The sequence below is a fragment of the Calidris pugnax genome, unplaced genomic scaffold, assembly GCF_001431845.1.
Source record: "Calidris pugnax isolate Ruff unplaced genomic scaffold, ASM143184v1 scaffold28, whole genome shotgun sequence".
NCBI classification, from domain to species: Eukaryota; Metazoa; Chordata; class Aves; order Charadriiformes; family Scolopacidae; genus Calidris; species Calidris pugnax.
In genome coordinates, this window is record NW_015090842.1 from 6,647,363 (window position 1) to 6,674,177 (window position 26,815).

General features: G+C 38.5%; 1 protein-coding gene across 1 annotated transcript in view; it reads left to right on the forward strand.

Annotated features, from left to right (window-relative positions):
- The window catches only part of CDH13 (cadherin 13), a 465,789-nt gene that overhangs the window by 143,688 nt on the left and 295,286 nt on the right, over window positions 1-26,815 (forward strand). Inside the window, exon 3 of the mRNA XM_014942408.1 lies at window positions 14,881-15,089. Coding sequence (XP_014797894.1) covers window positions 14,881-15,089 — 209 coding nt within the window. The remainder of the gene's footprint in view (window positions 1-14,880; window positions 15,090-26,815) is intronic.

Sequence of the window (26,815 nt, forward strand, 5' to 3'; positions counted from 1 at the left end):
TGAATAGTGCCCTACAGACCCGTGGCAGGTCCCTGCAGTGGAGAGAGCCAGTCTGAGATCTTGCACTGGCTCTGGAACTGACTGGTTGTGTGACCTCAAATAAGCGATTTGCAGTTACAGAACCTGGAACTCACAATATGTTAAGTTGGGATAAAAGTTGTTCTGTTTTCCACACCTATAAAGGAAGATATTCTAAATACTCTAAAAGAAAAAGAATGAGAAATGCAGAGTCTCCTTCTGGAACAGTGAGTGAATGCAATAGTAAAATGATGTTTATTCCTCTGGTGTTTGGGAAAGCTGGAAGAGGAATGTAGAATTGGGAAACAACTCTGGAAAGGTAACTAAGTTGAGCAGTATAGTTTATTGTCAGTTGCTCTATAGGGACCTTCTGTGGAAAGATAGTGTCAGCAGAAGAGCTGATGGAAGGCTGGCATGTAAATTACTGTAGAAGAAACACTTCCTTGAAGAATTGAGCATGTTCATCCTTGGTGCTTGTTCAGGCACACGCTCTCAGGATGTAAGCCATGCGGAGAAGCCTAGAGACAGAGTTTCCAAACAATATAAAGGGTTGGCCTGCAAAGACGTAGTGAATGTAAAGAATCTATATTTTATTCCTTGATTGATTGTTGTGATTGGCTAGTTAACCAAATTTCACTAAGTGAGCTGCTGGGCTCTGATTCCTTCTGCAAGGAACTTGTTGTGATTGGCCAGTTAACCAAATTTCACTAAGTGAGGGCTGCTGGGCTCTGATTCCTTCTGCAAGGAAATGTTCTCATTTGTTGGCATTGACTTGTTGAACATTTGACTGTTCTACATGTAGAAAATATATAGTAGTGCTGTGTTGTTTGTGCCAGTTCAGAATCTGTCTGTCTGTAATTTAGTCTTCTGTGAAAGCTTCCATGGTGTATTAATTCTAGACTTGTCTCTGGCAGAACTACAAAACGTTAATGGACATCTCTCAGGGTTGTAATGAAATCTGGTTTTGTTTAGCTTTCAGCTTTGAAAGGAAATTTTAATAAAGAGGTTTTCAAAACAAAGGTCTTGGAGGTGATGATTAAGAATTTACATTCCTAAAACCGTATGAGATGAACCACTTTAAAGTATGATGGTAACACTGAACCTGTATCACTCTACACTGAAATACAATAGCAGGCATTGCCTAAACAATAATATGTCTCATCGGTTTCAAGACAGCAGGAGTTTATAATAATAGAGTATTTATGCAAAACAGTGAGGGGAGAGAGAGGGGAGGGAGGGAATGAAAGTTGTCTAGCAGGCTGAATACACAAAGCCTTTGGTACTTTAAAACTAATTTTATATTTAGTTAATATTCATTGATGCAAGTTCTAGCCTATTGTTAAGTGATTCTAGTGAATAATTACATCCATCACTTTGAAATGTTTAAGACAAGTGCGGAGTTGTAAAACCAACCTTTTGTACTGGAATCATCACCAAAGTTGCATTGTGGAAACGGTGTTGACACGACAGTTTGATGGCACTCTGGGAGTCTGCAGGGCGCTCGGCGTGTCCTCGGCGCCGCGTCCCTGCCTGGTGCTCACGGGCGTTATGTAACCACTCTCCTTTTCTTGGGATCCGTCAGAAATTGAAAGGCATTTCTGTATCCTCATTTCCTCGGAATCTGTCAGTTTTTTGAATGTGACCCATCTGTTGATGAGTGAATGGCAACTGTTTATTCCAGAATAAAGCATGTGCTAAAATGCAAGCATACAGCCTACAGAAGCACTGAGCTAAGTTTAATTAGCTGTAGAGTTCATTTAAACTTCAAACTATCAAGTTAACTCACTAGTCAGCGGAGTTTATAATGTATTTCTTGCAAGATGCTTGCTAGACAGGAAAACTGATGATATTATATTTGTTGCTAGGTGATGAATTCCGATAACCTTTCTGTTCCTAAATCTATAAATGTCTCATATGCACTCTCCGATATAGCGCTATTCTTTATTTACACCTCAGTTCCTCGATAGAAGTACTACAAAGTTGCTAAGCAGCCGTGTGTATAAATATATAGCATTGTGTCACTTGCAAACTTTTGGCAAATCACAGTTATCAAATGAAGCCTCAGTTTGTCATGATTGTAGCAATTAGCACAGTGCAACACAAATGAGGTTTATCAGTGTACAGAAGGATGGTGCTTTATTTATCACGAGAGATGGGCTTTGAAAGCGGACATGAGCTGGAAAAATGCATAGATTTAGTGTTTTTTTTGTTATTGTTTTTTTTTTAATGGGTTTATAACCAGAAGCAAAGATTGACTGATTATTATCTTATCTCTTTAAACTTCATAAGCATTGTAATCATTATGGTTATTCTAATGTGAAATAAGAGAGACAGTTATTCAGATAGGCTAAGGTTTCTGCATTCTAATACAGCAAAGTCAGGTGATCTGTAGGAAATCTATATCCCCAATCCTCAGTGCAGCCATCGGAGCATTTGCAATTAATGGTACCCACACCGAGTCTAAGGGAAGATGAGAAATCATGCTTTTTTTGTCTATTTGACTTGGGAAAATGAAAGTGTATGTCAGATTTTAAAAAAATAAATGGGTGGATGTAGATCTGCCACTGCACGACTGGCAAATTTTGTTGTGTTGGCAACTATGATGGTGCATGGAATTCATGTAACTATATTAAATCTAAGAGAGTACTTGGTAATAACATTTTAGTTATATATCAGTTACCAAGTCAATACTGTGCTTATTGTCTGCAGTGTGATCACCATATGAAAATAAATTACACTAATAAGAAATAATATAAAACTTTTTAAAAATATATGTAGTTTCTTTATGATATATACACACTTATATCTTAAAGAAATATTATTCACTAGGGGTATTCTGATGTCCTTAATCCTCCACACTAGAGCTGTTCCATTTTTATTTTTTTATAATGCTTTTGTCCACAAACAGTCCTCGTTGTGAGTGTTTGTATCTGGGATGCTGGGTCAGATGGCTTTACGTTGCACCTCTTTGTTGACTATGGAGTTTAATATAAGGAAAAATCCTATTAATTGGTCCCAGCTTTCTGCAGAAATTGTCAGTTATTGGCCTGATCCATATTCCTGAAGCTGACAAAAAGGCTTGGAATCAAACGCTACATTGATCCACCAAATGGCAGTACCAACCATAGTGTATATTTGAAATGTAGATTGTGTTAAGTAATTGACCTAACTTTTCATTGTCATTTGCTTTATATGCAATGCTACCTCTTTAAATGTGAGCATGTGCAGCAATGCCACCCGTTAGAGTAGTAAATGTGAATAACAGTGTCACGTGGCTCATCAAATACCAGGTAACTTCTAGATCCCAACAGTTATTATGGGGTTGGGGTTGTTTTTTGCTTTTTTCCTTTTCGTTACTTCTTATTTTTTAAAAAGAGGCAGAAACTTCAGTAGTTTGATGTTCTTTCCTTGGTTTATCTATGTAAACAAATGTCACGTTGCTTATAAATGATCCTGACTGACAATATACTTTCCCTCAGGTCAGTTCTTTTGTGGAAGATGCCAAAGCCCGTCTTTCTCTAACATATAAAAGCCTGTGTTTGATGTGAATAGAAACTGTTCTGGGAATGACTGTGCAGAGCAAGATTACATGGTGCAATTTTAATTACATTGTTCTCAGCAGTGCTACTTGTCTGATCTTAGTGTGAGAGTCAAAATTCAAACCAAGGTTGTTTGGTTCTGTAACTGTTAGTCGAGTGCTGATATTGTCTGAAAGACATGACAAGTTGAGTGAGTTTAAAATCCAGCAGAGTTTTGAGAGGTGGCTTTCCTCATCTTAGAAGTTTTGTATTTTAGCAGGCTGCAATCAAGTGGTTGATTTTCCATGGTTTATAGAATGATCTGTGTGTTGGACTTGGCTTGATACGTGAGTAAAAGAACAGCTTAACTATCAACTAATTTTGCAAATTTAAATGTAATTGAGATTCTTGAAGGCATTCTGAAAAGCTATTAATAAACTGTGTCCAAGGGCTATATTTTAATAACCCAAGTTTTAGACTGAGGCCTGAACGTGTAAGTTTGTCATTTGTGATTTATCGGCTATGTGTGGAAAAATCAACTTTCTACTGGTGACTCTTAAAAAATTAAGGGCACTCACTTGAGAGAACTTGGTAAAAAGTGCTAAGAGAAATTGTTATTTCTCTGTCAGGTGCGTTGATGGAGAAGATGAGAAGGCAAAAGATTTCCCTTGGAAACAGGGGGAACTTTATTTCAGTTTTTCACTGGGAAAGTTGAACAATCCACGGAATGAATGGTTTGAGCAGATTTTCAGGCATGGCATTACTCATTCAGCAGCTGGGAAAATAGGCCAGCAACCTACAGTATCCATTTTGAAAGGAAAATATTACACAGTGGATTTATTACTCACTCTCATTTCCTTTTATGTATTGTAAATGATGCGTCATTCTCTATTTCTGAAACAAAGTCCTACCACTGAGTGCTATTTGGAAATCAGTTGCACATGGCATAAGCTGAAAGCTTTATGCCTGGGAATGCCTTTTAAGAAAACATTATTGTACATCAAGAAAGACTTTTAGAATTATTATTATTCTTTAAGAAGGGCAGCTGTATGTAGATGGATTTTTTTATCATTTCTTAGCATCTACCGACCAATAGTTTTGCTTCTTATCAGAGTGTTGAGGTTAGGAAGCAGTCTATGCAACTCACTGTTAAATTACAGATTAGCTGTAATTTCACACAGAAGGTGAAACCAAGACCCAAGATTGAGAAGATGGAGGCAATATTGTCTCTGCGCTGTATCTGTGGGTAATGTGTAAAAAGCACTTTGTATTGATAGCTCATTTAATGAAAAGCTTCTGCACTTTGACTTCTTGTCTCAATGTACTGCTAGAGCAAGAGAGATACATCAAGCAATAGTTTTTCTCCCATCTCTGAAAAAAGCAAGTGTATAAGGGTGCGAGTGGCTGCCATGGATTTGGTATAGGACAAAAAATATTTTTTTAGAATAGTAATTCTTTCTTCCACTCTTAAATCATTTTGCCTTTGAGTTATTTGTACTTCCCACTGGAAGAGTGGACAAAGCACCCATTCCTCCAGTGAGAGCCTATATTTAATTTCTGTCATTTAATAAGCTTTCTTACTAATGGCCCAAACTTCACATAAATGTAAATGTGTGCATAATTTAGCAAATCTTCTGTTCAACTAATAGCATATCATAAGTTCAATGAAGTCAAGACTTGTAGAAAACTGGTCTTAGTTGAGCGTTGTTAGAAGCTTGTGCCACCAAAAAAGAAAAAAAATAAAAGAAATAAAAAGGAAACAAGAAGTTATGACAGATCACATTAAGAAATGACAGATCACTGTAATTATAACAAACCGACCTTGAAGACAAACAGTTTTAATTGTGAACTTGAGGGAAAAAAATCCTTATGACCTGCAGCTAATTGTCTAGTTAACTGAAAACCCTTACTAAATAAATTTGTGGCTTTGGAGACATTTTAAAAACATACTGGTGTAAATAAGGTACATTCTGTGCCGGTTGCACTGTAGTTATTTCCTGTGAGTGATTGCTTGTTGTTACTTTTTGACATCTGCTGACAGCAATTTATTTACATAGTTAAATCTCTTGGGACACTGTTTCTTCTGCTGAATACAACCTCAACTGATTAGGTTTCAATAAATTACATATATCAAGAAATTTGGTTTGGGTAGCACTTAAGGTGACTGCTGAAAGATCAGATGTGTGCTTGTGCAGAAGCCAAGAAAATTCATGGTCAGTAGTATACTGCCTCAGCCAGCATTCAAAGGAAATTATCCATTATATCCCACCGGAAACTCTTGTACAAACTCAGACTTCTGTCCCATCTTCCTCCACTATAGGATGCAATTAATTTCATATCGACAAAATTCTTGGAGCAATTTGCAGAGCCACAACATATTGAATGCATTTGAATGTCTTTGATTCTGTCTGCTTGTCTCAGACTCAGCCAGTGAAGACTTTTTAAGAATCGAAAGTTGATTTCATCTTACATTCTCCTGGGGCTCTTAGCAAAATGTTATGTAAATCTGCTAAAACGGAATAATATTGATCATTTGCATTGCAATGGGAAACGCTTTCATTGAAACTAACAAAGTTAAAGAGTCTTTTCTACATATTGCTTCTGGGGTTTAGGTCATTTGAACTGCTCAGATTCAGTGCAGTGTTAACAGTGAAATGTCATATTCCTCCACAGATGTGACGGTTCCTCTGAGACTGTAGCTCCACAAATGTAGCATCAGTTTGTGTCCTCTGCATTTACAAAGAGACAAAGGCTCCATTTAAACTGAACTACATGTGCTCAGATTAGTGACTGTGATATAACATCTAAAGTTTTGATTTTTGTTTTCTTCTTCAGACATACTCACTGACATCATACTTTAGTTGTAATAATTTTTCTCTAGGGCTTAGAGCAGAAGATACGGTATTATCATGCCTTATAATGCAGCCACTGACCCAGGAGATCAGTCAATAACGTGTCTACATTGTAATGAATAAGTCAAGATAACTTCCAGCTGAGAACAGCTCATTACAACTCCTTCTACTTCATTAGATTTTTTGCCCTAAATGAGACAACAGGCAGCAAAAGGATGTGTGAAGGTATCATGTAATGTGAGCTGGTGAAGCCTCCAGGGGAGAGGAGAGGATACCTTCCATTTTCATTGTACTGTTTGCATTTTCCCATAATTTCAAACAGCCAGAGACTGCTGATGGAGCACTGTTAGTAGAATAAATTTGCTGAAGAACACAAGAGGCCATTGAGGGATCTTTCTTTCTAGGAGAAAGGAAAAAAGAAAGCATGGTGGAAAAAGGCAAGAGGATGCAGTGACATAACTGTGCAGAAAAAAATCAGGAATCCTTGAGTTTGGTGCCAATGGGAGCCATTTTGCTCACATGGTATTCTGTGCTAATACTCGCTGTAATCCCAAGCAGCAACCCCAGTGCTGCAGGACTAACACATTTTGTTTCAGAGCTGGGCTGGTAAAAGTTGGGATGCTTCTGGTTTTAGTGCGGGGTTGTTCGGCTCTAGCTCAGGATACCTGATGCGATACTTTGCAGAAATAAACATGCTGTGGGCTCCCTGCCAGAGCCCATGATCTGGAGGTGATTTTGGAGGCATCTCAAAGGAAGGGAGAGAAGCTGTTTCTCCTAATTGACAATATTGTTGGTTTGAAAAGCAGGATGTCTTTTGTTTTTCATCCGCCTTTGTCATTAACTGTTGTAACAGTTTCCTCTTCTGTTCTTGGATAGATTTAGGTTGTCCAGATGTGTTGGTTCCAGGTAGATTTCATCCTCTCCACATCCACAGGATAATTCATCTCTTGAAGACTCATAACACTTTGCATTTCTATTAGTGTGTGTTGGGCTGCTGTGTGACACCCTGTGCCAGAGTCAGGCATTCAACAGTGTGACAAACGCTGTCACATTAGTTACTGGCCTCCTGTTTTCAGCCAGCATCAGTGTTTATTGCAAACAAGAGCTTTGCTAGGTCATGGTAATTTATGATTTTTTTTTTTTTTTTATATGAAGCAAAAGCACTCAGAAGCATTTCCATTTGCTTCAACCATCACTTCTCTCTCTTCGTAGTTAATGAAGCTCAGCTTTGCCAATTTCTGTCTAACTTCTGCATGTTGCTAATATCGTTGAGCAGGGAGGACTCTTTAGCAGAGCTGAGTGCTCCCTGCTAGGCTGGAAAGTTAAGTTGCCTTTGTGCAGCTGTAAAGTACTTTCCTTCCATCTCTACACCTCTCACAGGTACAGCTTCTGACTTGTGGTTTCAATATCATCTAAAGTTACTTGATAAAAAGAATAAGAAATAATACACAGGATAATATTTGCTTGATGCTGTAATTCCCACTGATTTGAACAAGGCTAGATTGTGTTTGCAAAGAGGATCCTTACCAGCATTGATTGAGTAATTAAGTCTCTGTGTGTGTATGTTTGGTGTGTATTTGCAATGTGAAATTTCCTCACCGAGGAGCCATTTTGTTGCTAGCTATCATTAGCTAACATGAAAATATCTGTACATAGAGACACACAGAGTAAGTTTTTGTGTGCTCGTAGATAAATATGTATATTTAATTATTCAGAATACCTCTGTGGAGATTTTGTCAGAGAGAAAATTATGAATTCTGTATTTCTGTTCAAAAGAAATTAAGCTTCTGAGAATTAAACTCAGAAAAATTACTTTGGAAGAGGAATATATCAGCCTAATATATGCTTTTGAATATAGGAAATGTATTTTAGCTTGTTTTCTTTTTATTATAGTTAACAAGAAATCCAACTGCTAACCTTTCAATGTTTTAAAATGGTATTCTTTGAAACAGCTGTGGTTCATTATCATAAATATCACAGTTGTGTAGAAACTTCACATATGTGGCATATCATAACAGTGAGAATGGGATGCACTGAAATGAGGAATCCCAGGAACTTGGGATTTCTTGCTGAGATCTGTGAACGGTAATATTTCCAATCGCAACTTCAGTTTCCCATCGCTACAGTAATGGACTTGGGATCTTGCATAAGAATCCTTTTTCCAACGGGTTCTTTGATGATAATAAGCTCAAAGTCAGCGATTAAAGCCTTGGGAAGCATGCAGGTATTACTAATAATGAATATTGCTTGATGGGCAAAAATATTCTATACAATTCACATGCGAATAAGCTTTCTTACAGAAAGGAGTAAAAGTTCTATATAGGAGGCTGAGAAATGAGCAGAGGGTGATGAGTGACATGTATGTTGTTTTTCATTGGGAGATGCTTGGCAGTATTTTCATTTTGCTTGCATGGAGTTTTGGAGCCTGTCTCATACCATATGGCATATTAAGCACAATAAAGATGTTCATTTGGCAGCTGGAGCATGACTAGGAACATCAAGAGAGTCATATATGTATCAATAAATGGAGAACTTTGCCTTCAATTAAGTAAATATTAGATCATTGGTTTAATTGCCTATTGAGCTCCTACAATGTGACACAATCACTAGTCATGTCTGGTGTAGTATTCCCAAAATTTTAGTTTAAGGCTATAGATGAACAGTTACTATTATTAATTTTTTTGCATTTCTGGAGCACCTTGAGCACCAAACAGGAATCATTTGGTTGCAAGTCCTGTACAGACACAGAGCAAACAAGCGGTCTTTGCTCCGAAGAGTTTATAATCTAGTTAAACTGCTTTAGCTCTAACACAAAGTGAGTGTGAATGAGGACATGGGAGGTTTTAGTGCATGGGGCCACTCTCATCAGGCTGCTGTTTGTGTCCAATCAGTTGTGACACAGCTGGGTAGTAGGAATAATGTCAGTTATCCATCTCGTGGCTTTCCTCACACCTCATCTCTGCAACAAATGTATGAACATCATAAACATCATCATGCATCATAAGGATCATACATCATCGTGGCTGCTAAGCCGTGAAGTGTTATATATTGGGAGACCACCTCTTCATTTTAGGCTGACTGCCATGTGGTTTGGTGTCTCCATGAACTTTGGCAGACTCTTTAGAACATGCATTGTCCATCCAGCTGACACAGATTTTGATAACTACTATTTCTTTGGTATTTGGGGATTGTTTAAATACTAATCAGAAAAGATCTTATTGGAAGAACTCTTTGTAATGGGATGTTTTATTTCTGAAAAGAGATATCCTTACCTTCTTGAAATGTGGCACTTTTGATCATTTAGATAGCTTTGCAGTGGAAAGTGAGATCTTTTCTGCTTTCCTTGCATGTGCTTGATTATCTTATATTCAGAAGTTCTCAGTCCTGTGCCCAAACTTCCTTCAGTCTTGGGAGAGAGTTCAGTGTCCAAGACTCAGCTAGGAGATTAAGTTGTGTAGTAAGACACTGTGGTTAGTTCACTGCATTTTTGTAGTTTTTTGTTTTCTTGTATGAAACTCATATATACAGGCCTAATGTAGACTTGACAGGGAAATTAATTTAACCTAGGCCTTTTATTTGTTGAAAAGACTTAAAGGTGTAACTCAGCCTGTCCTCTTGGTTTGAAGCAGGATCAGTTACTGAGATTGGTCTTGGGTAATTTTGGATTAAGCTGGTATTTTTTTAACCTTGTATTAAAACCCTGCAGCTGCAGGCATTCAACATGTCATCAGTGCTCTCTTTTAATTGTTACCTGGAAAATTTGCTTTAATCTGTCTGAACCTTCCCACAACTGATAGACACAAAACGCTGTCTAGGTTCTTGTTATACTGGTTAGTACTGGGAGGACATGAGAAGTAATTAATGAATCACTCTTTATAGCTTTTGCATAGAGACTTGTGCACAGACTTTGTGTACAAAGCAAGTTTCCTTCACCAGAGAATAAGAACCAAAAATCCTATTTGCCCTATATTTAATAGGCTATGGTTTATTTTTAGAGCATCAGCAATGTGTAGGTTTGTTTAAGTGACAGATGTAGTGCCACAGGTGGGAAATCTGAGTAAACTGCTGAAGCTGAAACTCCTCAGATTTTTCCTGAGTGCCTGGCAGGGCAGGAAAGTGTGGCCAGGGCCAGGTCCTTAGGCTATGTAGCAGCTAGTGGAGCCCGATACAGGCAGTTCAAGTACCGTAAATTTTGGATACCTGCATTGGCTTTTCCCCAGAAGCCACATTAGTTTAAGGAAGCAAACATTGCCAGTGAGGGGCATCATGAGAATGACTGGGAATGCAATGCAATCTCGTGTGACGTTCCCTGGTCATCCCAGTCCAGGAGGTGCCATCATTCTGATAAAGTTCACATTTGCCCCTAACTTCAGACTAGGGATTTTATCTAATGCTATTGTTCTCTTCAACTCTCGTAACAATTGGCTCCAGCTTCATCTCTGGCCCCTGGGTCTGAATAATCTTCAATGTTCTCTATCCTTATGATCACTTCATCTACTTCCACCCACTTCTAATTTCTCTCCTACATATCAGTACTTCTCAGAGCCTTTTCATTTTCTTTCTCTCTCCTTGCTATTAACCTCGTCAAATACTCTTGTTTCTGTGGTAGAATTGGGAATTGAAAGCATCAGTGCTTTTGGATGAGATATGGTAAGAAAACAGTTTCCAACTTTCAAACAACTCTGCTGCTGCCCTTGTTGGAAAAAGTTGCAGGGTTTCATAAAGCAAGGTCAATGGGTGGGCAAAATATAAAGGGTCTAAAAGTGTCAAATTCATAACTTCAAGGGAATATAGATCTAAGTACTTCTCCTGATTCCATGTGTTGAATCTGCATGTGGTCTTTGAATTTCGGCGATGCATGCAGATGGCAGCAATGCAGGAATCTCAAGGTTTGTGGAAGCAGAGCAGCAAGGTGGGAGAAGCGTACTCCCAGCCAGTGTCACCCCTCTTTCTGAAGCACAACACGGTGTGGCTTCATTTTGAATGTGACCTGTAGCGTTTGGCTGGGTGATGCTGTAGCTCTGCACTATGTCATTTGTTTTTAAGTGATTACTTTATCATAATTTTGTTAGGCTTTTTTTTTTTTACTTTTTACTCCTGACATAATTAATCTCTCAGGGAGTGATGCCAAATTTTTCCAGTTGTAAGCTATTAATAGACAATAGATCGCCAGCAGTTTTTTACTATGAGAAGCACACATTTATTCAATAAAACAAGGTGCCTTCCTAAGACACTGTTAATTTGGAGGGTTTTTTTGTTGTTGTTGTTTTTTTTTTAATGGAGGAAAAGAATAAAAGAGAATCTACTCATAATTCATCAAGGCTGCAATCTATAAAGCGATTACTATGGAGAATATCAACTTCCCACATTTGTGGTGACAGGGAGATTTCGTCTTTTTTTGTGGGTTGATAGCTTTAGGAGATTGCAGCGAATCTGTTAAGATGCCTGTCATATCACCAACATAAATTGCAGGGGGTGGCTTTACGCCGGGGAGGCCTTCCTGACAGAGAACCTTCCATCAAAACCCTACTGTGAGTGCAGGACATGTTCTGCGAGCGGTTCCTGGCCCTGGAGAGCAGCCGGGGCTCGGGGCAGTGTGGGCACCAGCACGGTTTCAGCATGGTAAAATTGTTTTAAACTGCTGCTGCTCCCAAATTCTCTGTCGTCGTCCCTCCAGCTTCTCCTGCAAGCAGGGGGCTGCGAGGTGACGGGCCGAGACAGGTTTATCCGGAGGGACTGGAGTATCTGAGGGGAGGAAAGAGCTTTTTGTTTCCTCTTCTATTTATAATCCCTCTTGCTTTCAGCAAAATTCAATGAAATGGCAAATGGGCTGATGCAATTCGGGTTTCTTATCCCACTGTGAATCCGAGGATGGTTCTCCTGCCCTCAAGTAAAGCTGAGGAAGTGGGAGCAGCTTTTAGTTAAAAATAAGTCAGCAAAGCCTAAAACCTGTGCAGAAGCAGATCTTTCAGGTGCTGGGATAATTTTTACAGAAGAGACTGCAATGACTACACAGTTTGGACTCTCCTCAGTAAGAGGATGGCAACTTTCTTCTTTTAAAATCCCACCTCAGGCTCCTAACGCCTCTGTTGAGGTGCGGGGTGTGCAGGTGCTGGCGGGGGCTGCAGGGCCCCTGTGAGGAGAGATGGGGCTGCCCCGTGCTGGACAGCGCCTGTTCCGGGTGGTTCCAGCCAGTTCTAGCAGGTTCCAGGTGGTTCCAGCCGGTTCTAGCAGGTTCTGGGCGGTTCCGGAGCTTTCCCGCCACAGGGCAGAGCTGAGCCCCCTCAGCGAGGCTGGGGGCCTCTCTAGGGAAGGGTGGTCAAAAAAGGGGCAAAAGGCTGCCTGGGTGTGAGGGGAAAAAAGTGTGAGAGAGCAGTGTGAGCCCCAGGGGAGGAAGTAGAAGAAAGAAGAAGAAGTAGAAGGAAGAAGAAAAAAAGAAAGAAGAGGAAGGTCTCCAGGCACTGGAGCAGGCATTCCCTGCAGCCCTGAAGGACCCCGTGCTGGGATGTCCTGAAGGAAGCTGCAGCCTGTGGAGGGGCCTCAGGCTGGAGCAGGGGAAGAGCATGAGGAAGAAGGAGCCGGAGAGGAGCCATTAGGTACTGAGTGTAACCCCCTGCTCCCCGTCCCTCCATGCCGCCTGGGGAGAGGCAGAGGAGCTGGGAATGAAGGTGTGAAGCTGAGCCTGGGGAGGAGGGAAGGCGTGGCTTTAATTTTGTCTTTTTCTTACCATCCAAATCATTTCTAATTGGCAATAAATTAATTTTCCCCTGGTTCAAATCTGCTTTGCCTGAGATGGTAATTGCTAAGTGTTCTCCCTGCCTTTATCTTGACCCATGAGCTTTTTCATCTGATTTTCTCCGCCCATCCTGTTGAGGCCGGGGAGTGAGAGGGGCTGGGTGGGCGTCTGGGTGCAGCCCAAGGTCAACCCACCACTGTTGATTTGGCAAATATTGTCACACATCTCATATTCTCTGCCTTATTCTGAATTTTGGACACTGGGGGTTTTTTTTGCTCTTAGTTTATTTTTAGTTTTACCTTTCTTATCAATATTCATCACAAAATGAAGTTGCATTCAAATTCTGTAACCAGCAACAGTTCTTCTGGCCTGTTTTGGTTCTACTCTGGGATTTAATCCCAGTGAATGCCCAGAGAGGGAAGGATCTCCATGAGGTCCTCTGACAGCCCTGTCTTGAAGTTGGTATGTCTGGAAATACAAAATTGGCTGAAGAGGACATTTGAGTAACTTCCCAGGAGTGTTCTTAGGCCATCCAGTATGAGATTCTGTTTTTTAAGACCAGTTGTAGATACTACGTAGTCAGAAAAAGCATAGGTATTGACCAGGCTGTGAGAGTATCTGGGATAATTTTTTTTTTTCTTTAAGAACAATGAAAACAAGAAGTTTATACAGTAAATTTAAACAATTATGCAGAGTGCTTTATTTTCAGTAAAACTGTTGTCTTTGATCTTTTGTAGTCTGTATTAATTTCTGGAAGTGTAATGCAGTTTTAAAAGATCCAATAGCAATGAAATGTAAAATCAAAATAGCGAGAGCATGCAGATAAGTGAAAAGTCTACAGCAGCAGTAACTGAAGGAGCAGGTAGGGAATATAGAACAGATTGCCTGCAAAAAAACCCTTCACACGCAAATATGTTGTTCAAAGATGTCAAAACCTGAAAAGCTTACTTAACAGTTACAGATTTGTGGTGAAGACCTCTTAATCATGTAGCTGGTAATTACATCACTAATATTTTTTCCAGTATTTTGTGCAAAGTGAATCTACTGGACTCAGGAACTTGATGCAAGGTCTCAACCCTTTTTCCTGTCTTTATGCCAGCCTTTCTAAATATTTTAAAACTTCCATGTAAAGTGAGACAGGATTATTGACAGCTACTGTTTATTAAAAGTTCTCATATTCCTCAGTTATGTTGATAATACAGCTCATGTACTATATCACAATCCTGGTAGTTTGTAAGAAATGTTGTAGTTTGTTTTTTCTGTTATGCAACACTTTTGCAGTTTACTGTGAAATTCAATATTCTGTAAACAACCAATTCCAAGCATAAAGATTTACTGGAGATCTGAAACCACTTTGTGAGCAGAAGAGCCTTTAGACATCCCGGGTTTCCATGAGAAGGGTTACAATGTCTCTACTGCTACTGCCCAATTTGTAGAATTTGCCATGCATTTTGTGCACTTGATTTGAGTGATCCCAAAGGGGTAATTTACAAAGTGTGTTGTTTATCTCCTGCCTCCCCAGTTAGCACAGTCAATATCTCTTCATCCCACTGAAAGTGCATATTCACAAGATTTGCCTATGAACTATAGTCAGACAAATATAAAATTTGCTTGAAAGTTTTTCCCCTTAGTTTTTTATCTAAGACATTTATCCCTGAGATGTGTAGACAAGCCAATAGCATAAAGATGTTTGAAGTTTGTGTTCCAAAGCGGATACTTCTAATTGTGTTCTTTCTTTCTTTTTTTTCTCCTCCAGTGGAATTTGATGACTGCAAGGGGAATAACAAATTGAACTTCGAAGTTTCTAACCCAGACTTTAAGGTGGAACGAGACGGGTCTTTAGTTGCGCTAAAGAATATATCAGAAGCTGTCAGAGCCTTGTTTGTCCATGCACGGTCTGAGCATGCTGAGGATATGGCAGAAATTTTGGTTGTTGGACCAAATGAAAAACATGGTGCATTAAAGGTAAGATAAATACAAACAACTAGAAGAAAGTGCCAAGGAGATGCTGTTAGATATTTACATGTGCCATCTACAACTGTAAGCAGTTCTAATCTGTTAAGAGAGATCAAAATTAGTCTTCAATCCAAATATTGCTGAATGTTTTAGCATTTATTTTAATTTAAAATACAAATTTCCCAGGTTTGAAGGATGTATTACAGCTTCAGGTGTAAACGCTAAACATTCATAAAGAATTGATTCAAATGGAAGAGCCCAAGTATGAAAATTGGTGGGTTCTTCTGTGGTACGTTATGCTGGATAATCACAGTTTGTCCATAACAGAAAATGGAAAATGGTAGTCGAAATGTGTTATTTAGAATTCACAGAACCTTCGCTCCAAGGCTAAGAATGTGGGAATGAATTCTATGCTGTGCAATTTAAATTTTCATATTGGTCTGCTTATCTGCTATTGTTATGTGTTAAAGTCTATAAACATCTGCACACAAATAGCAACATGTATTTGCACTCTCTCTGTGCTGGTGATTTCTGTGGCACTCTGTGGAACTGAATGCCGTGTCCTTTGTTCTCAACTTTTGAATCTCGGTGTAATACTAACGTCACACTATGGGGAAAAAGTGCTTCACAAATTGATTGAATTGTTTACTTCACACCCTTGAAAGTAACAAAAGGAAATGTGATATAGCCTTCACTTCTGTGTCATGGCATTTAGAAGAGGGGCAGGCAAGACAGTGGCTCACTAGACAATTAAGCCTGGTACCTTTATAGACTTAGAATTTCAAGGAAGCATAAAGAAGTGATAAAAATAACTGACCTATTGTCTTATTTTGGTATTTCGATTTTCACCTGCCATGAGCATTCTCATTATATTTCCAACAATAGCTTAGTATAACTTAAGTCTTCCATTAAAAAAAAAAAAAAAAAGCTTTAGGGGAAAGGTTGAACAAACTTCTGAAAGTCCATGGCTGAGGAGAGGTTTTGATCTGCACTTTAAGCAGCACATGATGGGAATATAGATTGTCAGCTGGAGAGAAAGTACCAGAATGTGTAACTGCAGAGGGCTGATCGGAACACTTAAATGGAAGTTATTTTGCTTTAAATACACTGTTTCTTCACTAAGTTAAATTTAAACAAGGTCATACTTGAGACAGTGTCTTTATGTAGTGGAGCTGTAGATTTAGGACCACGCACTGCCAAATTCAAAGCAGAAAACTACACTTGCAGGAGCTGGGCACCTGGCTGTCCTGTGTCTCAATCTAGCAAGGCATATTCCTTCTGGTGCATTCACAAAAATGTTCAAATGATTCTGTTTTCAGTGTAGGCTTTGAAACCTTATGAGCAATTTCAAAATGGGGATTCTTGTTCTTCAGTTAGAAGTTACTGAAACGACAGAGGAATCTGAGACATTTCTGACAGGAGGTCTGGAGTTAAACTTCAGGGGATTGGTTTATGTGTGAAGAGCTGGCTCTCTGAGAATCATATCTTGCAGTTTTATTCTGGTTTTCTCAGAGAAGCAGCCCTTCGATGTCAATGTGGAAGTTACAATCTAAGGAAATCTTGTCTCATAAGTAGGAATTAACAGATGTGTATTTGCACTAAGTGTGATATAGCTTTGTCAGTGATGTTTTCTCTTTATGTCCTATTTGGGTTCTGGGTAGTCTCCCCTCAAAATGTTCCAGCAATGTTAATTGAAATCTATCACCAGACTACATTCAAAAGCCAAGTCTAATTTGGCATCACTCCTGGATTCTGTTTCAACCACTTTGTTTTGCTTCAGAGAGAGAAAACCAATCTAAATCTAGCATATTCTACCACTTGACAGTCTTCCCTCATAGATGACTCCTCAAAGCAATATCACAGTGTCATCTCTACCTGCATTCGTCACTTCTTTATGGATTTTGACATTCAGCTCACAACGAGAAGGTTACCTGTTTAGTATGGTGATCCTTGGTGTCTGCGGTGCCATTGGGAGTTACATGATGCATTAATGTGCCCTGGGAGATCCATCTAGTGAAGATCATCCCCTTCTTCAAGTGAATATAAAGATCTTTGGGGCTGCCTGTCCTATTCTGGCCACAGCCACCACTCTTTAGCTGTTAAATTAGCATTTCTTACCAACCTTTTCAGCTATTATTTGCCTATTTCAAACACAACACAGACAGTCTTGTCTTTCTGTTTGTCGTACTTGAGAAGGATATAAAGATTACAGCACACTATCTAAAGTGATTTTATGATAAATTTGAACTTAATCCTGTACTTCTGCAGCCTGAATGTGTCAGCATGGAAGCAGCAGAACTGCTCCATCTGTTTATGCAAGGAGTCTTGGCTAAGAAACGCTCAGATGGAGCCTTAGTAATTCAGCATAATTCTGTAGGGTTAAGATGAGCACATGCTAGAGCACTGCTTAGCATTCAGTGCTTAGAGTATAGTACCTTGTTTAATTAGGGGATAAGTAGTTCTTAAGTATTTCCACACTGCCAGTGACTGCCATTTCTTTTCTGAAAGCATATAACCTACATCTGTGAAATTCCACTGTTAATGTGTCTAATTGCAGATTCCCAACATATTTGGAAATGACTGACAACAATGATCTCTGTTGTGCTGACTGGAATCCAGGCCTAGGAAGAGATAGCATCATTCCTAAAACTTTGTGATTGCTACTATCTGTTCTTTAGACGAATATTGAAAATATTTAGAGGTGCAATCTGGAGTGTGTATCAGAAAATCTTTCAGTATTGTAGTAGTGGAGGGGTGTGTTTCTTTCCTGCTGAAGATGTGGGAAGATTCCATCTGGACTCACTGATTGGCGTCAGTGAGTTAAACTAACTTCGTGGCCCTAGTGCAGTCAGTAGCTGTTAGAATACCACTTACTATTTAACTCTGCCTTTTGAGTCTTCTGCCAGAAGAATATTAGGTCTGCAGAGCCTGCAGCTTTCTATCTTAAAGGTGGCCATGGCTACAATATGAGAAGATAGAGGGTTCCTCAACATCATCAGCCAACTTGGCTGTAGCTCTCTGATCACAGAGTCTTTTGCAAGGTCTAGTGACAGAAGAGCAGATATAGCACTGCTGCTTTTGCAGATGCCTTGATGTTTCTGCAGAATACACTTAAACCCTTGAACATCTATACCTACAGATAAATGCATACATGCTATTGAGAGCAAAAGCCTGTACAACAGAATACAGTTGGATTGCTTTCTCCAACCTGCTGTTAATGCCCCTTTCCTCCTATGGTTTTGGCTGGATATATTGGTTTCCGTCTCTCTTGACAGAACGGATTATTCACAAAAAAGCTACTGTCACTTGGGAGGCCTGTGGAATATGAGTGCACAGAAGAGTTGCCATGGGCCTATTGAAGGTCTAACATTACACTGTATCATCTTTTTAATAGTTATGTGTATGTACACACTTGTAGCCTCAGGCAATTGGTGCTCAATGAAAGAAAGGAAGTTCACTTGCGTTCACCATGGGGTAGTGCTGGTGAGGCATGTACATCTGTGCTTATGCTCTGCTTTACCCAATGGTGGCTCAATACTCTTTCACACGGTTGGGACTTGAGTGCTTGATGATATTAAAAGAGATGGAAATGTTTTGATTCACCCAGGATTTCCAGCGTGAACTTTGGGTTCATTCTGAATAATTCATAGAATTGCTAAGGTTCAGATCCTTAATGGAAAAATAAATCACTTGCAAGACCTAGTTGGAAAAAAACTGACCAAGCCAATGAATAGCAATAATTATTTTTTTAATTTATGTCTTAGCCAATGCCTGGTCCCTGCTTTATTTTATGGAAATAGTAGAACAACTTGAAGTTGGACATTTCATCACATCTGTGCATTTGACCAGACATTAGTGGATTTATTTAGAGTCTGGTTTTATGGAAGAAAGAAAATGTAGCCAATCTTTTGTGTAGTGTCGTAACAACATCTTGTGAGTTGCAAAATGCAGCAAGCTGGGAATTGATCTGTGTCCTTCAAGGCTAAATAAAATGGTTGTCTGCTAGTCCTTCTCCCACTTTGTAATCTAATGCTGGTTTTAATTAATATATCCTTAGTACACTGGGAACTAAAAGCAGAACTTAGGAAACCATCTTTTTCTGCCTTTTTGTGTGTGTTGGCAAAATGCAGCCTTCCCCCTTCCCCCTCCCCCCCGCAGCAAAGGGAGTTATTTAGGACATTTATTTGTTACAGCATCACAGACACAGTGTGAGGGGTTGGGGGGGGAGTGAGATATCAAGAGTCTAGCACCAAAGCAGATAAGAGGGCAGGCAGATATTCAGAAATTCCAGGCTGGTAGTAACTTCACTGTATGGTGCTCAGCAGTCCTCCATACAGAAGGATGAAATGATTAAATAGAAACTGTCAAACCCTCAGGACACTTTTCAGGCACTAGATGGAAAAGGAAACAGAGAAAGAAAAGAAGAGATAAGAGGGAGGAGTGCACCCTGAGACAGCATGTTGTAGACAAAGAAAGTTTAAAATCATCTCCAGCAGTAGTTCAGGTTGAAGGAAATGAAGTTGCTCTAGTCCTGCTACTACGTCCGGTCCACTATGTAACAGCCAGGGACTAGTCAGATATGCTGCTTCTACTCTTCCCTTTGCCAAACTATAGCTTTTCCCAACAGCAGTGCCCTGCAATGTTTATTATGGCAGGTACAGGAGCGGCAGCTTCCCCGGCCACCTGGCAGACCTGAATTCTGTTTCCTACTAAATCACTGCCTGGATGTGTATGTTTGTGCAAGTTGCTTTATGCCTGTGCCTCTGTTTCCTAAAGTATCAAACAGAAATAACGAAAGTAAGCTCCTTGCATTTCAATGTTAGCGTTTCTGGTTTGTGTCTTGTTCTCTGCTTTATCCCTGCAGTATAGAGATTGCAAATTTTATTGATATGAGATAAAAAGTGCCTAGAGCCTTAAATCCTATATGTATGGCTTTGTGCCTTAGAACAGATAATAAAGGATCAATAATCTTATTATGAATCAGGATTCTCTCACAGAAAAAATATTCATGCAAGGAAGTGAATAGTTTAGTCGTCTGGCAGTTCAATAATTTATTTGGAAAATAAGATCAAGAATCAGCCTCTCTGATATAGCTAGGAATCGTTTCCATTAATGTATATTAGCATTTTCTCAGTTTAGAATTGAGTTCCAAATAAGCTGAAAATGACTGTGCAAAAGTATGAAGATGGACTCTCATATGAGATATTGACAAACAGCCTAGAAGAGTTTCATATCATTAGATTTTGCATATAGCAGTTGCTGCAAAAAGTAATGCACTGCATAAATAAACTACCATGTTTTGCATTTAATTTGAAGGCACAACATACAGAGTAAGTCACAGGAGTACATCAATATCTATGATACACTTACAAGTTATACTGATCAAAACAATATATAGAATACCATTTCTTTCAGAAAAGCTGTGGAGATATTTTGCCTTTGAAGGTGTCCTTCAGGCATGTAAAGATGGGATTTCTTTAAAGAGCAAACAAAAGAAAATTCGTCTTCTCACTTTTGTGTTCAGTTTGGCAGAAAGCTTGACATTGTAATGTTCTCCAGTAATGTTCTCCTACTAACTGTTAAATGATTAACTTATTATTGCTTCTTTTACCTTTGTTTGTTATTATACTGCAAACACCTATTGACTTGGTATTCATGCATAAAAAGCTGAGGTATGAGTGATTCTAGAATTTAATACCTGTGTGTTGATGCTATTTGGTAAATGACTTTTCCTGCCTTTAGTCACCAGTAAAAGGATGCAATTTTTTTATATATATTTTTTTTAAAGTCTTCAATGCTGTATTGCAGGTTTCACAGAATACATCTTAATTAATGTCAGTGAAAGCAAGACCTTGTTCTCATCAATGGGTCATTCTGTAGTATCATTTAGCTGCCTTTTTGGCAATATTTTTATAAAAATCCTCTGTGCAGGCCGCTTGCTGCTGGGGAAACAACAAAGAGCTCCTTTTATATAAGAAATCTTCTTAACCACTGCAATAAGCTATTTTCCATAGAAATTCCAGTCACCTACTTTCCGTTTTTATCCTTCAGCCTGATCCAGAACCTGCTGAAATAATCAGATTCCAGCAGACTTTAGATCAAACCCTCCACCCAGGAGTTTTGTCTGACAGTGCCGTAGGGACGTGACTCCCGTTCCTCTTTGCTGGCCTGTTTCTGAGTGACCCTGCAAGTCCCATGGCAGCGCACAGCGGTTATGATTTTTCATATATAGCCACGTTCCCCCTTTTCCTCAGCTCTGCAACAGAGCCTCACTTCTGCTGATAGGCTTGTGCTTTCCCTCAGGCCTGGCCTGAATTTATCTTTCCAACTTAACTCTGCGCATTCCCACCACCAAAGAAATGCAGGTTTCATATACACTGGCTTTGGAGTTTGCTCTGACAAAGATCCATTTATCTGAGAATTATTATGGTGCCAAGAGATGTGGCAGTTGCCATAGCAACAATTACATATTGTGTTGAATACCAGAGTAAATACTATAAAGAACATGAGCCACTGGTGGTTTTCATTAATTTAACGTTCCTTTTCTTGGGCAAAGTGTGTCTTGTAAGTTTATTCACTCTATGTATAAAAGCTTAGATCAAACGTGTGGGCTAGCTTTCCTTCTATTTCCCTCAGTGCGCAACTTCAGCATGTAAATGAGAAGTACTTGGTTATTTAAGGAGAGAAAAATGGTCTTATAGACTAGAAACATGAATAATTGACTGTGAAACAAGAAGGTGTTAGCTTCTGTGAATGTTCAGTGCTTTTCTCTATGAGTAATCTACATTCAGATTTTATGTGAACTAGGGATGTATTTATCCAGGAAAAGGGACTTTGTGCTCTTCAGTAGTAAGCAGAGCTAAGGCAAGTATAGAATACATTTAACTGATTCAAAGGTGAAATGAGATTATATTTGAAACAAACGCAAACTTTGGTAATTACTCCAAATTCTTAACAGACTAATGAAAAATGACAGTCAAAAATATTCTAAATGAATGCTTTTTATTAAAAACTTTTAAAATCTTAATACCTTTCAACCCAGAATTGTATTTGGGCTTCTGAGTTACTTCTCCCTGCAGTGCCGGGTATCATCCACAGGACGTTTTCACTATTGCTTGATGTGCTTCTGGTGTAAGCTTAGGGTTTTTGTGGAAGCTCAGAACCAAATGCAGTTCTGGAATGCAACCAATTTTATTCTATTTTCTTTTAAAATGCACTTAGGTCTTATCCTTCATCCTTAAGACTTAATGGCAAAGCTTCCATAAATCTCAGTGAGAGAGATTATTCATATACTGCAGAAGTCTTTTATCTGAACTAAAATTCACCCTGGCACAGAGTTCCAAGAAAATACCTATTTACCTCTTGCCCCTAAAACATTTTTATGAAGACTTTGAATGGTAGATGAGTTTTGTGAAGACATTTTGAATCAAATTAGCTTCTTTTTATGATCTAGGATGCCAACTGTCCTTCATCCATTAAAAAAAAAAAAATCCACTAAATTTTGTGGATGAGTTATAAGTTATCATGCATTGACATATGATTTTTTTCAAGTTGTTATTGTTCTGAGTCCAGCCTGAAAGTATTCTGATGTTATAGAGAAAATTATGCCAAACCTATGTGTTAATCTCTGGAGACTGATGGAGTTGTGTGGAAATTTGTGCCAGAGGTGTGGGGAACTTTTAAAGGAACCATTTAGAAAAGTTTTGAATTTAAAATTCATTGTAGTAAATGAGGATATAAGTGCGAAAGCAACAGGCTGAGCATGATTTAGTAGAACATTAAGCAAGATCATAAAGGATAAGTAGATGTCTCATAGGATATGTAATATCTTTCATTTATAAAGTGGTTTTCATCCTGTAAGATCCTTGAAGTGTAACTATTAAGTACACAGAGAAAGAATATGTGTGTGCATGTCTATATACATACATCTGTAAAAAGAGGTATTTGCACATATATCTTTATTGTTGATACTTCATAGAATCACAGAATGGGTAGAGTTGGAAGGGACCTTAAACATCATCTAGTTCCAACTCCCCTGCCATGGGTAGGGACACCCTCTACTAGACCAGGTTACTCAAAGCCCCATCCAGCCTGGCCTCGAACACACAGAACAACCTGTAGGACTTCTGGTTGAATTCTGGAAGAAGAAAAATTGTCCATTTCATCCACGGTTGTTCTCTCATCTTGCATACAGGAATGATGCAGTCAACGTATGAGAACTATCCGAGTTTCATCAGTGATACCTCAAATTTATTAAGGAATAGAGACAATTCCAAGAGGAGATCAAACTACGTTGTGTTCAAAACTAAACTCAAGGTTCTTTTTTGTGTCAGAGACTCAACATGTTGCTGGTGTTTTCCCACTATAAGGTTTTCCATCAGCTTCCAGAAACAGGGTGGATTTGAAAGAGAGCCATAATGGGAGAAATTATTCACATGAAAAGATGATTTCCTGAGTAAGAATTTAGCCATTTCTCTCCATCAGAGACATCAATAATCATCCCTAATGATTGCCCCAGTAGTTCCATGCTGGTTTTCACAAACCTGAAGGAACATTTATTATGGTTATTATAGTAACACCTATCTCAGCACACATCTTAAGCATTTAATGGAGCATCACAGGATAAAAATCTACATTTGTCCTCCCCCAAAAATTGATTCTACCACTGCAAGGACAGATGGCTCCTTCTGGACCAAAAATTCCTTATTTGTTGATCATCACAATTCTGTTGCTTTTAAGAGTATTCCTTTGCATCTTATTTTACAGCTAGTTTTCTTAAGTACCTAGAATAGCTTGGCAAGTTGAAGAAATGAAAAGTGTAAGAATGACAGAGCCAGAGCTTAATATAATTTGGTATCTCCATAGTAAACAACTTTGCTAATATTTACAGTCATCCTGAAGTTATTAATCATCTGGTTCCTCAATTCTTATTTCACCACCAAATCAAACTAAATAACTGTTGCATTAAGCAGTTGATTTGTCTTAGAAAAAAAAATAGTTTTACTAAATGTTTATATACCTCCCTCCCCTCTTACTGAGAAGGCACCTAGGAATAGTGATTGCACAAGAAGAGAGCGGAGGGGCAGCAAATTGGTTTAAACTGGCTAATATTCATGCTATGTACAGTAATTGACTGCTGCTAATACTTTTGGTATCCTTCATATATTTTTGGTGTCCTTCATTATTATGGAGAAGAAAGATTCGTGTTTAGGGTAACCGACAAACAAATGTATTAGTAGGAAAGGAGAGACTGAATTTTACCTCTAGTTTCTTAATGACTTCACTATGACAGTATCTTGGTGCATAGCGGTAAACAAGAAGTTTCCTGGGGAGCAAGAATAGATTTGTTAAAATATTTTTAGGATTTATTGTGGTAACTGGTTTGATTCAAGTTCTAGCAACAAAATCATTTAGTCAGCAACTGTTCAAACTACCGTGAACAGATACACTTTAATTTACCTGCAAGTCAGTAAACCCCCTTGTGGCTGGTGATGTTCAATACTTGTTGAACCATTTGGCATATGTTTGAACTCAGCAGGAAATTATCTTGAAAAAATTTTGTCTTCCGTTTCTCTTTTATCTCTAGAATTACCTTGTGGTTGTGAGATAAATGAATCCTGGATCTAGTATATGCAGCATTTTAAGATAAGGAATAGACTATAATCCTTTTAGAATGAGGGCTGGATCTAGCTCCTGGTGTACCAGCCTTCCTGTGGACTAAATTGTATAATCTTAATACAGTACTGTAGCTTCTACTGCTAACAGGGTCCTTTTTTGCATCATCAATCAGAAAGGGGTTAAATGCTTAACTTTACTTAAAGTGCATTTGTCTCTACAATGGTACTAATCACACTGGAGAACTACTGAATATTTTATGTGGTCAAGTACCTGGTTCTACAGTTAATGTCAAGGCAGTATAGATGAACTGTTGGTTGTTTGGGTTTTTTTTAAATGGTCTCTGTCAAATGTGTTGTGACATAAGCTGTGTATTCACAAATGGAAATTTGGAGTGGTTTTCTTGGTGTGTGTGAATTTTGTCTTCAGGTTACTCTTATCTCATATAAGTATAAATGTATAAATTACAAGATTTTCTGGAACTTTAAGGACTTTGCTAATAAGAAACACCACAGCTAAGCATTTTCATATCCTCCTGATGCCCAGTGTCTTTTTAGAGTTACTAGAACAAGCATGGAAAATATATCCATCAGATTAGGATTAATATACTTTTTAGACTTGGGGATCTATGAGCTATTAGAAAATTTAAAAAATTCAATTTCTTTTTTAAATTCTTTTAGATCCCATTTGATGCTGTACGTTAACATGTTGAATGTTTGTGGGATTATATTTTTTTTCTCTTTGGCTTTTTTACAGTATTGTACACTGTTCTGCTGCATAAAGATTTATCCTCTAATCACCTGAAAGGAAGTACAAGTTGTTTAGAAGAAGACCGTACAAAACTTTCATTCTCAGATATCAACATAGAAATTTTTTTTTTATACAGGGATTTCAAGGGTATCATCCTGTGAAGTACTAGACTATCCTAGGAGATGCTGAGGACTTTATATGTGCAATAAATGTAGTACACATTAGTATCACCTGATTTTTTTGACCTCTCCAAAATAGAAATGCTATTAAGAAATCTGTTCATGTTTGCATTTCTAGTAGTTCAAAAGGCTGTATCAAAACGCGGAGGGATTCCTTCAAGCACAGAGGTGTTGATGATAAAATAGCATGTCAGGCCCTGTGAAATAGGTGACTTGAGTGTTCTCATGGGGAGTATCATTTTCATTTGGGTATTGTTGAACTCACTAACAAAAATTCCAATAAATTCAAAATTCCTGATTGGCTGACAAATATTATACTTTGCAGTTTCTTTTCTGCACGGGAAGAATATTCTTGTGCCCCTGTGACTTTTTTTTCTTTTCCCTTGAAGATGAAACAAAACATCAGCTGCTTCTGTTGGAGAGTAAATTTATGTCTGCTGAAAGACTGTGTTGGTATACAAAGCCCCTGGTGGGACCAGGTGTCCTCAGTCATAGTGCTCCAGCGTAGCAGCATGTGGCAACAGAATATTCAGACTATATCTGCTGTTCTTACTACAAACTATAAACTCATGCCTCAGATTAAGATGATTTTTACACTAGTATTCTGTATATGATTTGGCGTGCATTAATCCTGCCGACCCTTTGCAGCAGAATTGCCTGTTCAAAATGAAAACACACTGAATTCCTGATTTAGGAAATGGGGCTTTCATTATTTGTTTTGTTCCTGACTCAGTCAACAGACATCTTATCAGTTACAGACTCATTCATCTACTGTCATTAATATATACAAAACTGAACCTCCATACTAAGAGGTTTATCAGAACTGTTCACATGTATTTAATTTCCAGCTATGTCTGTAGAAACATTACTCGTATATTAGTGTAGGATACCTTGCAAGAGAGGCTTTAAAACATGTTATTTTCCATGCATACATTGTAGTTTTGTGTTGAGAAAAATAACATAGGAATATGTATAAGTTGGGGTTTTTTAATAAAAAAGAGGAACAGAATTAGACACGTTTTCAAAACCGTCATATTCCTGTTACTTTATTAAAATAATAATAATCTTAAAATTGATACAACTGATTTTTCTATAGACTCTGTTGCAATAATGCCTGCAAATTGGTACTGAGCAATTTTTATTTGTTTGCCCCTCCTTTGATTTGCTACAGAGGTAAATTTTTTCAATAGC